Here is a 14,365-nt window from a genome sequence, read left to right as displayed (position 1 = left end):
CTACTACTACTACTACCACTACCACCACCACTACTACCACTACTACCACTACTACTACTGCCGCTGCTGCTGCTGCTACCACTACTACTACTACCACTACTACTACTACTGCTGCTGCTGCTGCTGCTGCTGCTACTACTACTACTACTACTACTACCATAATCATTATCAGTATTATATGCCAACACAGGCAGTGAACTGGCAAAATCATTAGCATGTTGAACAAAGTACTTGGCATTTCTTCTGGCTAATTTATGTTTTGAGTTCAAATGCTGCTAATGTCGACTTTACCTTTTCATCCTTTTGTGAATGCATTTTTGTAAGGCATGAAATAAAGTTTGCTCTTACCTCAAGTTGCAACTGGTGACAATCACTTCAAATGTCGGATCATGGGAAAGCCAACCAAACCTCACAGTTATAACCACATGTCGACTCTGCCGATTCCTCGCCAACAAGGACTACTACACCATGACTGCTTGCAGCACACAATTTGCTTCACCACAGACCCTCGTAAGAAAGAGGCTGTCTGCTTGCAGTTGTGACATTATGTCATCCCCCTTCCGGTCCCTTTGTGATGTCACTACCTCTCCCTTCTTGTCAACTCTTTCTCCATAGATTGATAGAATAAAGTACCAGTCAACCACTATGGTTGATATACTAACTTCCTCTCTTTAAAATTGCTGGTTTTGTACCAAAATTTGAAACATCACAAGACTGTGAGCTGGCAGAATCATTAGTACATTGGACAAAATATTTAGTGACATTTCTTCTGGCTCTTTACATTCTGAGTTCAAATGCCACCAAGGCTGACTTTGTTTTTCATCCTTTTGAGTTTGACAAAATATGTACCAGTTGAGCACTGGGGTTGATGTATTCAATTTACTTCTCCCATCAAAATTCCTGGCTTTGTGCCAAAATTAAAAATAATTATTACAAGCCAATAAAGGGGCGTCTATGCAGTTGCTAAACATGCTAGAAATAGCATAAATCACAACCTACCATCTTAAAAATGAATTGGAGAACATATTAGACATGTAGTTCTACATACAGTTTTATAAAATGCTTTGAGTTGACCTAAGTGGGTCAGCAGCCCACCAAATCCAGGTTATTATTCACCCTCTCTGTCACACATCACATGAAGTTGAAGGTATCATAAATAGATTAGCCAGAAATCACACAGTAGTTCTATCTGTGCACTGCTGACCTAACTACTAATGAAAAGCACCAACCTCTTCATGAGCACCTTGACCAAAATCTTAAAACTCTGCAGTCTGCAGAGTTATGTGCTGGAAATTGTCAATGGTGCACTGTTTGTTGGCATCTTTCTTTAGCTAGAGGTAATATTTATTCCCACTTAAATGTGGATGTTCTATTAGAACAAACTTCACTGCAGTAGGGAACACAAGAGAAACTCTCATAAAGTTTGTTCTAACAGAACAGCCATGTTTAAGTGGAAATAAATATTATCTCTTGGTATTAATACTGCCTCTGTTGCTAATATATACTTTTTCCTTAGCTATGTCACTATCCCTAGCTAAGAAAGCTGGAAATATTTTCCATCTGCTACCAATTGTGAGAGATGTCAAGAGAGAGGTAAAGAATTTGGTATGATTCTCTGAAGTTTGCAGAGAGGTCTTTGCAAAGTAGTTAATTTTCCCCTCATAGCAAACTGTTTCTCAGTAGTCATCTTTTTAGCTTTTATTTTTTTTTACTTGCTTCTGTTATTGGAATGCAGCCCATACTGGGGTACTGCCTTGAAAGGGTTTTGTAAAACAAACTGACCCCACTACTTCTCTTTTCTGGTACTTACTCTGGTGGTATTTTTTTTCTTTGCCAAACTCTAAGTTATGGGGATAGAGACAACCCAGCACCAGTTGTCAAACAGTGGGTGATGGGGAAACACACGCGCACACACACACACACACACACACACACACATGCAACAGGCTTCCACACAGTTTCTATCCACCAGATTCAATCACATGTCTTGGATCTACAGTAGTAGACACTTGCCCAAGGTGTCATGCAATGAGACAGAACCTAAAACCACATATTTGCAATGTGAACTTCTTAACCACACAGCCATTTTTTTCTCATATTTTTTAGCGAGAAAATGCTCTCAAGAAAATGCAAACATCTCTTGATGCGCTTGTTGAGTCTGAGATAAAAATCCAACAGAAAGAAGAAGAACAACGACTTATGAGAGAAGAATATGAGAAAGATAAGGTAATCGCAATCTGTTTCTCTTTCTCTGCATCTCATCCTGGTCATTCTGCATTTACTCTTTATTCTACCCACTAATGCTCACAGTGCTCAGAATCGGTGGAGACTATTTAGATTTAAGAGGATCCTTGGGCAAGGCAGACTCAGAAGCACTAGTGTTGCAATAGAGTGCTTCAAGTGCCATTTATGAAGTGGTAGATGAACTAATGGAGATACCATAGAGCCAAGAGAACTCTTAGTTTAGTCTTGTTGAGGGTATGGCAACCTCTCTAGAGCTGGTGTCAGAAAAAATTATTCCAGTACACTTTATAAAGTGGTTGGCATTAGGAAGGACATCAAGTTGGATGAAACCATGTCGAATGAATATGGATAAAAGAGGCATGGCCCACTGGCTACACTTAAGAGGGCCACAGCTTAAACAAAAACTCAGATTGTAATGACCCATCGGGTCCATGACAGTATGGAAAGTGGACATTATTCTATCATTCTATTATTGGTTTCAGAAGCTGTAGCCATGCTGGGGCACTACCATTAAAAAATAGATTATCTGTTACCTAAGTTTTCGAACCTAAGCAGGAAAAACTCCAGTAGATTTCTAGTCCATTGCTTTAACCACTTGGCCACAATGTCCTAAATTAGAAATAGAAGGGGAAAAAAAGAGGAAAGCAAAAATGATGCTGCTTAACATACAATGGCTTTGAAAATGAAAAGCTATGTCTAAATTAACCCTTTAGTATTCAGATTATTCTGTCAAATGTAAAGCTTATTCATTCACGTTGTTTTGAATTGATCATGCATTATATTATGGCTTTCAGATTTTTAAGATATAACTGTTAATTTTTAGAATGATATTGTAGGGATAGTGTGAAGGCCGTATCTGTCCAGTTTGAATATAAAACAGGAAGAATATTTGGGTCAGATGTTAAGGAATCAAAACTGGTTCATTATTTGGAGCCTTGCTAGAGTCTTACCTCTGTACTCGACAACTCACCACTTCCTTTAGTCTCTTTTAGAGGTCTATGTCTTCATGCTTTTCTCAAGGACATTAACAACACAAGAAAAGTGTCTTGGCTGCAATTAGAAAATGAAGTTATGTCATACAACTCTGAATCACAGCCAGCAGGTGGTGTATGCTGTTACTGTATGAAGTTACCTACAACTGTTATATTACAAAAAAATTAGCAAACAACTTTAGAATGCAAAAGAAACCCCTTTGGAATTTATTTTTCCGAAATGCTTAATATTGTGGATGTTGTTATTGTTATTCTTTTCCAAGGTGTTTTCTTATTTCTCTCTCTCTCCCTACTCTCTTTTCTTTTCTGTTGAGTATTGATATCTTGTTCTCAAATTTCTATCTGAAAAATCTGAGAGGAAGAGAAAGTATTGTGTATGTGTGTGTTTTCTGGGTGTATGAACATGTGTTTTCTGCGTGTGCGTGTGTGTGTGTGTGTGTGTGTGTGTGTGTGTGTGTGTGTATGCATGTGTATGTGTTTTCTGGGTGTATGTGAGACTTATAAAGTCAAAGTTCAACAGCTATAGATGAGAGAGAATTAGTGTCTCGGGTTTAACTATGGAAAGGATTCTATTATTAGTATAAAATTGATTATTCTTAAAGAATGAAGAATTGACTAAAAGAAGAAGTAAAATGAAATGATATAAAGTTAAAGGAAATCAAAGAAAAATAGTTCAAATTTAGTAGCTTTTTTTTCTTTTTTGTTGATTATGAGAATGGGATTCTTCTCTCTCACCAAACTTTGGTGTAAAATTCTCAACAGTCTGATTGTGGTGCTGCAATTCCTACATTTATTTCATGACATGATTCAAGAATTGTAGTGTGTTCTCTCTTAGAGAAGGATCTTTTCAAAATCAATGCATTTCCTTTCACAGGAATTGTGGTTTTTGCTTTTGAGTTTCCATTTCTTTGAGAGATTCCCAAAATTTATTCAGTAGAAAAACGCAGTAAAATAATGTGGAAAATTTTACATTGAGTAACCCTAAGTTCTATAACCCTGCCCCTCAGGAATACTTTTACTTGTGATACTCACTTAGGAAATGCCATTGTTCCATACCAAGGTGCAGCATTGTCTATTATAGGAATCACTGACCTAAAATGATGGTACTGAAAGATGACAGACCCTATTGCTTGATATTCAGTGAGTCAGCACATATATTTTATGTACTTTTGTGCAAAAAAACGTTGATGTGGCTGCTGGTGCCTTGTAAAAAAGTACCCAATACACTCTGTAAAGTGGTTGGCATGAGGAAGGGCATCCGGCTGTAGAAACTAAGCCAAATTGTTGTTCTTGTTGTTGTTGGCACGCCGTTGCTTACGACGTCGAGGGTTCCAGTTGATCCGATCAACGGAACAGCCTGCTCGTGAAATTAACGTGCAAGTGGCTGAGCACTCCACAGACACGTGTACCCTTAACGTAGTTCTTGGGGATATTCAGCATGAGACAGTGTGACAAGGCTGACCCTTTGAATTACAGGCACAACAGAAACAGGAAGTAATAGTGAGAGAAAGATGTGGTGGAAGAGTACAGCAGGGTTCGCCACCATCCCCTGCCGGAGCCTCATGCAGCTTTTAGGTGTTTTCGCTCAATAAACACTCACAACACCCGGTCTGGGAATCAAAACCGTGATCCTATGACCACGAGTCCACTGCCCTAACCACTGGGCCATTGCGCCTCCACTAAGAAACTAAGCCAAAACAGACTATGAAACCTGGTGTGCCCCTGGCCTTGCCAGTTCCTGTCAAGCTGTCCAACCCATGCCAACATGGAAAACAGATGTTAGATAACGACGACTATGACAATGATGACTTTCATAAATCTTGAGACGTATTTTTTCTTTGTTTTCTTGTTTCACTCATGGATTGCAGCCATGTTGGGATACCATCTTGAAAGATTTAGTCCCCAGTATTTCTCCTTTAAGTCTAGTACTTGTTCTATTGTTTGCTTTTGGCCAAACTGCTAAGTTATGGGGGATGTAAATAATCCAACAGCAGTTGTCATTAATTCATTCATCTCTGATCTAAGATAACAAGGAACACTCAATTGTGAAACACGGAAACATGTTACACATATCATAGAGTGATCTGTGGTAACATGAGTCAGCAATCCATTGGAAATTCTACTTGTACCACAAGAACGCACCCTAACAATTACCAACAGTCGTTAGCTACCCAGAATGCACTCACTATTACTTGTGTTTACATGACTGTGCAGCAAGGCTGTGTCATTTTTATAATTAATTACATATTGGCACCCATCAACAATGAAAAGTGAAAATACAAAGGCACCTGGTCCTAATAAATGATGTAGACAAATGTTTTTTGTACAAGGAAAGGTAGAGATGATCAAGAAAATATGTGATGATAGAAGTTTCACTGCTGTGTGCTGCAGTTTGGTGTCAATGAATTTGCCATATGTCTCCTTCACAAAGTGCATGAAGATGATTCATTTATCACTGCTTTTTTGAGACGAAACTCTCATGATAAACGAGAATGGATATATAGGCACAGCTGTGGTTGTGTGGTAAGAAACTTGTTTCCCAATCACATGGTTCTGGGTTCAGTCCTACTGTGTGACACCTTGGGTAAATGTCTTCTACTATAGCCTTGGGCTGACCAAAGCCTTGTGATTGGATTTGGCAGACAGAAACTGAAAGAAGCTTGTCATGTCAATGAATTTGCCATTCATTTCCTTTACAAACTACATGAAGATGATTCATTTATCACTGTGCTTCTTTAAGACCAAACTCCCATGATAAACAAGAATAGATATTATAGGTGCAACTGTGTCTGTATAGTAAGAAACTTGCTTCCCAACCACGTGGTTCTGGGTTCAGTTCTACTGCACGACACCTTGGGCAAGTGTCTTCTACTATAGCCTCAGGCTGACCAAAGTCTTGTGATAGGATTAGGTAGACAGAAATTAAAAGAAGCTTGTATATTTATATATTTGCTAGTGTGTGTGTCTTTGTGCCATTGCTTGACAACTGACGTTGGTGTGTTTATGTCCCCATAATTTAACAGTTCAGCAAAGAGACTGATAGAATATGTGCTAGTAAAAAGGGTAAAATAAGTACTGAAATCACTTCATTTGACTAAAAATTTTCAAGGCAGTGCTCCAGCATGACCGCAGTCTAATGACTGAAACAAGTGAAGGATAAAAAGATATATCACAATCACTACTCTGACATTGGCCATCACAAAATATAGACACTACACAAACATCACACAACTACCTCTGTCTCAACCAGTGTAAACAGTACTATCACAGCAGCAACAGCAATAACAAATGCATTGGAATTTTTATTCTGCTAAGAATAGCGGCACCAAGATGTGAAATAACAAACAATATGTGCAGGGTTAGACAAGTAGACAGATAAATAGAGAGTGGATAGATAGGTAGATAGAGAGAAAGAGAGAGATGGTGAGAGAGAGAGAGAGATATGGTGAGAGAGAGAGAGATATGGTGAGAGAGAGAGAGAGAGAGAGAGACGGATAGATAAAGATATAGATAGATAGATAGATAGATAGATAGAAAGAGAGAGAGAGATAGACAGACAGATAGATAGCTAGATAGATACATAGATAGATAGAGAGAGAGACAGACAGACAGACAGAACAATAGATAGGTGGTGGAAGAAGAAAAAGAAGGAAGAAATGAAAAAGAGAGAGAAACAAGCTATATGTGTGCACAAGTGTGTGTGTGTGTGTGTGTGTGTGTGTGTGTGTGTGCATAAAAAAGATGCCCTCACATGAACAGCAGGTGACTAACTTGAGAACAAAAGCTTTATGCATCTGAGTAGATGTTGTTGAGACACATTTTGAAATCATCTTGTGACCTTACTGACAATCTGTATTAAGCCCTAGCAGACATACTGATGACACTGACCTCATATTATGTTTACCTTCATTAATTAACACATTGGAGACACTGAAAATTATTCAGCTACTGAAGTATAGGGATGGCTGACTAGCATGCACACAGTTACACACTCTCACATACACACACACATGCACACTTTCATTTTGGGATCACCAGTACTTTGTTATCTCCCCTTCTTCCTAGCTCTCCTGTCCAACTACCTTTTTTCCAACCAGTCACCATGATTGACTGCTAAATCCACAACTTTTTTTAATTCTCTCTCTGTTTATTTCCTTCTGTTCCTTTCTGTCGAAGAGCATAGGCTCAAAACATAAACGGCTTTGTCACCTTCCCATGTGTCAAATTAATACACCTGCTTGTTTGTTTATACACCTGTCTTCGTCTTTTGTTTTTCTGTAAATTTCAACTATATATATATATATATAATATACAGGTTAGTAGAGTTAGTAGTTGGAATAACTGTCTAAGGGATAAGAATATCTGTTTTTACAACCAGAATAAATTACCTATGTTAACCCTGGGCATGGATATGCAAGCATACTATGTTCATAGGATACAGGCAATAACAAAATAAACAAGAGTTTATCAGGAATCAGATTTAAATTAAGCAGGAAAATGGAGAAAATTCTTGATCAACAAATAAATTGACTACCATTTCTGCTTCCAATGTCTGTCACTGCTGCCAAAGAAAATTCTGTGAATAATATTCATCATATACTATAGCACATCTGAACTTCATCAGAGTGTAGACAAATACATAAAATAAAAGAAGAGAAGAGAAAAGAACAGGGTCTCAAGATTAGGAAAGAAGGCTTAATATATTTGAATCATACCATTTTGCAGTGTAATGCTTGAAGTCGATGAGCAAATGACTAAACTAGAAAATTAATTGGTGGATCAATCTTTCTTTTGGGGTACCAGGGTGTATAAATAATATAAAAATAAAACAAGTACTTTAGTATAATGGGATTCGCCAATAGGTTTAGAAAAAGAATAGTACTTAAGATTTTGTAAATAGTACTAATTAATATTTATCCAAATAACATGCCCATAAAATTATTACATTAATATACTTACTGATATATTTTAAAGACCAACCACCTGTTGTCCATAATGGGATTGACCAAAGCCCAGCCATCAATATAATTGGTCAGTTAAATTTAAAAACCAAGGGCAAGCTTAGACTATTATAGGGGTAGATGTAAATGAAAAAGTAAATAAAAATAAAAAGTAAAAGTATGGAGAAGTAGCATATATAAGTGGCCCAAGGCCACTTATGCCATTCTAAACCAACCAAACATATAAACAAGCACTGTGCTTGCTTTAAGATACATGGCATATTTTATAAATATTCTTGATCAAGTATCATAAGAGTATGAAACTATTGGTAGCTCTTTCAGTTGTGTATTTAAATTGCAGACAGGCTCACCCCTTGCAATCCTCTCCAGCTGAGCATCCCTAATCTCATGGGCTCATAGGTGCTGGTGCCATGTAAAAAGCACCTGTGCCGGTGCTGCATAAAAGCACCCAGTACACTCTGTAAAGTGGTTGGTGTTAGGAAGGGCATCCAGCCATAGAAACTATGCCAAAACAAACAGAGAGCTTGAACAGTCCTTCAACTAGTAAGCTCTTGTCAAGCCATTAACCAACCCATGCCAGCATGGAAAACGGATGTTAAATGATGATGATGATAATATATCACTGTATTGACCAGCCTATCAGATGTTGTCCTACACTGCTGGTCACAATGTGCTTCCTCAAATTTTGATAGCTTTTGAATGATGTGACCTGACTGGCTAAGCAGGCAGGCCAACATTTCCCTTGAATGGAAAACCAGTCTGCTGCAGGGTTACCCATTTACAAATGAGTGGACTGGAGCAATGTGAAATGAAGTGCTTTGCCCAGAAACACAATGCACTATTGGTCTGGGGATCAAAACCATGATCTTGTGATTGTAAGTACAACACCCTAACCACTGGGCCATTGCCTTCTCTCTCTCTCTCTCACACACACACACACACACACATCACACATCACACACATACACAGAGATATCCTTATTATCATTAACATTCATCTTCCATACTGGCATTGGTTAAACAGTTCAACAGGATCTTATTTCTTTATTGCCCACAAGAGGCTAAACATAGAGGGGATGAACAAGGACAGACAAAGGGATTAAGTCGATTATATCGACCCCAGTGCGTAACTGGTACTTAATTTATCGACCCCGAAAGAATGAAAGGCAAAGTCAACCTTGGCGGAATTTGAACTCAGAACATAACGGCAGATGAAATACCGGTAAGCATTTTGCCCAGCATGCTAACGTTTCTGCCAGCTTGCCACCTTACAGTTCAACAGGATCTGACAAGTCAGAGGATTGTGTCATGTTCCGGTGTCTATTTTAGCGTTGTTGCTTCTGTGATAGCGACAGAGCCATTTTAACAGCAAAAAATAACAAAGCAATGCACTGAAATCTCTGTGTACACAACCATAGAGTATAAAGATTAGCTTTTGGCTCAAACAAAAAGAGGAAAATGCTTTGAGAACTTAATCATGGATAAAAGTAAGAAAGTATTTACAATTTTTACCAAAATATGCAACCAGTTTCAGTCATTTTAAGAGGATTTAGTCATGCTGATAGGCACTCCTGCTGCTTGTGGTGAACTTGATATCATAAAATATTAGTTTAATTTATTTTAATTTATTTTTCCTTTTATTTAAGCCTTACTAAATAATCTTTTGAAAGTGATTGAAATTGGTTGCATATTTTGATAAAACAATACTTTCTTACTTTTATCTTTGATTAAGTTCTCAAAAGTTCTCAAAAGCATCTTCTTTTCTTTGTTTTTCTAACATAAATCTGATATATATGTACACACACATACACATTTTGCTTGTTATGTTATATTTTGTATTAAAGAAATTGTTCTTCTCCATTTTGCAGGAGGCATATGTAGAAAGCTTCAAAGATGATCTTCTTTTTACAAGCTTGTATGCAGATGATGTTGAAGGCAGGAAACTGAATGAAATGCCTGGTATTGCAGAAGAAATGGTCTAATATCCATGACTTTATCGTATATCTCTTGATGCATTTTCATATATACCATTTTAACAAATTGATCCATAGGTAAATCACATAGTACAAAGGTAAAAAGTGACTTATTTATTCTTTAATGTGGAATTTTTGTAGTAAGCATTACATAGTAGAAGCAAGTCTTTAGGAAGCTGAGTCCATTCTTCCTTTTCCATTTTCACCTAATCTATACAATCACCACCTACTCTTCCCTGCACTCCCTCTAACTCATATTTATTATCAACCACCTCTAAACCCTTCTTCTTCATTCATTATATCCACCCCATTACCCCTATTCATCTCCCACTCTCCCTGTACATTCTTGTGACCTCTACCTGTCCACAGTTCTTGTTCTTTTGTCCCCACTCAACTTTTATTCACCTTCTTGGATATTTCATTTCTCTTTCCAGTTCCATCTTAGTTACTCTCACTCTCTCTTCTGTAAGTTGAGTAGCCATGTGGTTCTACCGTAAGAAACCTGTTTGGGCCCATTCTTTCATACTTTAAATGATGACGATGATGATGATGGTCGTCATCGTCGTCATTATTTAATGTTCATTTGACATGTTAGCATGGTTTGGACAGTTTGACAGGAGCTGGCAAGCCAGAGGACTGTACCAAATTCCAGTGTCTGCTTTGGCAGGGTTTCTATTGGTTTGATGCCCTTCTGAACACCAACCACTTAAATAAGTGTATTTGGTGTTTTTTATGTGGTAAAACCTTCCCCATCTCTACTTTACTTCCATTCAGTCAAAGCGGATCTTTAATATTGTGAGCTGCGTAGCATCATACTAAGGGATTGAACTATGAGAAGGTGGGGACAGAGCATCCTCATTTTCACTGGTTTGTAAACTATGACTTCCTGTCAGTATCATCTGCTTGTAGTCCACCATGAAAGCATGTTTGGGTTTCTTGACTTGTTGAGTGATCTTTTTAACAAAGGGCTCATTCATACAGAGTCATTTGATTTCAGTTCTTTACACATAACATGTTCAGGTTGTTGATTGTTCAGTAGAGTGGGAGATAATTACCCTAGTTGGAAACAAGTGGGAGTTGGTGACAGGAAGGGCATTTGGTCATAGAATCTCTGCTTCAGTATACACTCACCCAAGCATAGAAAACTAGATATTAATAAAACTGCTGCTTGCTGGTTAAATAAATACCAATGTTTTCTGATTAGCATTTAAACTGACTATATCTGGCCCAAATAAAGGCAGCGAGCTGGCAGAGATGTTAGCATGCTGGGGGAAATGCTTAGTGGTATTTTGTCTGTCTTTATGTTCTGAATTCAAATTCCACTGAGGTCAACTTTGCCTTTCGTCCTTTTGGGGTCGATAAATTAAGTACCAGTTGCATACTGGGATCGATCTAATCTACTGGCACTCTCCCCAAAAAATTTCGGGCCTTGTGCCTAGAGTAGAAAGGTATATCTAGCCCAAATATTTTACCTGTTTTATTTTCAAACTGGCCTGATCTGGCCTCTTGCACCTCCCCTACAATGTTATTCTATTTTAAAAATAAACAACCACATCATTGAAATCTCAAAGCCATGAGATAATGCATGATTAATTCAAAAGCAATGTGAATAAATAAGCATTACATTTGTCAGAGTAATCTGAATGCTAAAGGGTTAAATACAGATTAGCTAAAGATAAACTTGTAATTTGTAAGGAAAAAAAAATTATAATTAATCAAATCTGTCCAACCCATGCATGCATGGAAAAGGGAACATTAAGTGATGATAATGATGATGACTGTACCATTGTGGAATCTCCTCCCCAGATGCATAGTTACTTGAGTCTTATTGGAAGGTCAATGTGTTCATAGATAAAACATTCAATTGTTTCTTCACATTTTTGATTTACAATGAATAGAAGCTATATTTTTCAACATGTAAATTCTGATAGAACAGCTTGTTGGCACTTCGTCGCTTGCGACGTCAAGGGTTCCAGTTGATCCGATCGACGGAACAGCCTACTTGTGAAATTAACGTGCAAGTGGCTGAGGACTCCACAGACACGTGTACCCTTAACATAGTTCTTAGGGATATTCAGCATGACACAGTGTGACAAGGCTGACCCTTTGAATTACAGGCACAACAGAAACAGGAAGTAAGAGTGAGAGAAAGTTGTGGTGAAAGAGTACAGCAGGGTTCGCCACCATCCCCTGCCAGAGCCTGGTGGAGCTTTAGGTGTTTTCGCTCAATAAACACTCACAAGGCCCGGTCTGGGAATTGAAACTGCAATCCTATGACCGTGAGTCTGCTGCCCTAACCACTGGGCTATTGCGCCTCCACAATAGAACAGCATATATAGGATAAAATCCTTTTAGAGCAGAAAAATTTGTCAGTGACCAGCCATGCTCTAAAAGGATTTTATCCTATATATGCTGTTCTGTCAGTATTTATGCGTTGAAAAATATATCTTTCTACTTGTTCTACAATACATTTCAGCACTTCAAAACCAACTTATGTTTGTTTACATATAATGGGCTAGAAACCAGTTTTTTTTTATTTGTGAGACCATGTTGACATTTCCTTAACTTCTCCATTTTCAAAGCAAAAATATTAGCTTTGTCTAATCAAATCTTCAATTTTGGCACTGTGGAACACATCAAAATAAAAGATGAAGTGGATACATTTTGGCAATGTGTAGAAGATGCGAAAGCAGAGAACAAGGATTTGTCTACTAAAGCTTTCAATGAATTCATTGAATACAAAGACAAGGTAAGAAATTCTTCCTCTTTTCTTTCTTTCTTTTCTCTCTTTTTTCTTTCTCCCCCCCCCCCCAACTTTATATTACTGCTAACAAAGTTTGCATCAATTAAGTTTCACTCACAAATTTTGGGTTGGAGAACCTGAAAGAAAATAATGGCGTGAGGCAATGTGAAATGAAACCTTGAACCACATGACTGCAAAACAAACTTCTTACTTGTTACTCATCATCATTTAACACCCAAGAGCAAAGATGGCAGCAACCAACCATCTGTAGGATGAGCACCAGAAGACTACCAACTTTTGTGGTGGTGGTAGTGACCCATGCACTGGAGAATCCAGCGCAGTATACCAAAGAAGACACAGGTGAAACAAACTGAAGAAGGCCTGAAGTCACAGCACCTCAACCTCAAGCCTGCTAAGGTTAGTGCCATGGATCTGAAAGCATGGATTAACATCATCACCAGTCTGTCATCCAATGGTGACCACTGCAGTGTTTTGGTTGAGAGTATGGCATCCCTTTCTGGTTGCCAGCTAAGGATTTTACTACTACTACTACTACTACTACTACTACTACTACTACTACTACTACTACATGATGATGATGATGGTCATCGTCGTCATTATTTAATGTTCATTTGACATGCTGGCATGGTTTGGACAGTTTGACAGGAGCTGGCAAGCCAGAGGACTGTACCAAATTCCAGTGTCTGCTTTGGCAGGGTTTCTATTGGTTGGATGCCCTTCTGAACACCAACCACTTAAATAAGTGCATTGGGTGCTTTTTATGTGGTAAAACCTCCCCTATCTCTACTTTACTTCCACTCAGTCAAAGCGGATCTTTAATACTGTGAGCTGCTTTAATACTGTGATACTACTACTACTACTACTACATCATTTAACATCCATGTTGCATGCTGGCATGTGTCAGACTGTTTGACAGGGTCTGATGGATCCAAGGGCTGCACTGTATTTCAGTATCCATTTTGGCATGGTTTCTGAAGCTCAATGTCTTTCCTAATGTCAACCCCTTTAATGCATATACTGAGTGCTTTTCTTGTTCCACTGGTGCTGGTGAGTTTTTCTTGTAGCTTGCAAGACTAAAACCTCAAGGGTGATAGGGGGTAGCTTCGTGCAAAGAAATGAGGGATGAAAGTATGAAAGAAGGGAAGGAGCAGGTTCTTACTGCAGAGGAGTTGCATAGTTACTCTCTTACTCTCTTACTTGTTTCAGTCATTTGACTGTGGCCATACTGGAGCACCACTTTTAGTAGAGCAAATCGACCCCAGGACTTATTCTTTGGAAACCTAGTACTTATTCTATCTGTCTCTTTTGCCGACCGCTAAGTTACGGGGACGTAAATACACCAGTATCGGTTGTCAAGCGATGTTGGGGGGACAAACATGTACACACATACACACACACACACACACATATATATATATATATATATATATA

At 38.2% G+C, this 14,365-nt stretch overlaps 1 protein-coding gene across 1 annotated transcript in view; it reads left to right on the top strand.

Moving 5' to 3' along the window:
• Positions 1 to 14,365, top strand: part of LOC106869237 (dynein regulatory complex subunit 3) — a 68,979-nt gene that overhangs the window by 18,335 nt on the left and 36,279 nt on the right. Inside the window, exons 5-7 of the mRNA XM_014914888.2 lie at positions 2,107 to 2,226; positions 10,066 to 10,178; positions 12,745 to 12,919. Coding sequence (XP_014770374.1) covers positions 2,107 to 2,226; positions 10,066 to 10,178; positions 12,745 to 12,919 — 408 coding nt within the window. The remainder of the gene's footprint in view (positions 1 to 2,106; positions 2,227 to 10,065; positions 10,179 to 12,744; positions 12,920 to 14,365) is intronic.

Source organism: Octopus bimaculoides, chromosome 2 (assembly GCF_001194135.2).
Source record: "Octopus bimaculoides isolate UCB-OBI-ISO-001 chromosome 2, ASM119413v2, whole genome shotgun sequence".
Lineage (NCBI taxonomy): Eukaryota > Metazoa > Mollusca > Cephalopoda > Octopoda > Octopodidae > Octopus > Octopus bimaculoides.
This window is presented reverse-complemented; position numbering and strand designations above follow the sequence as displayed.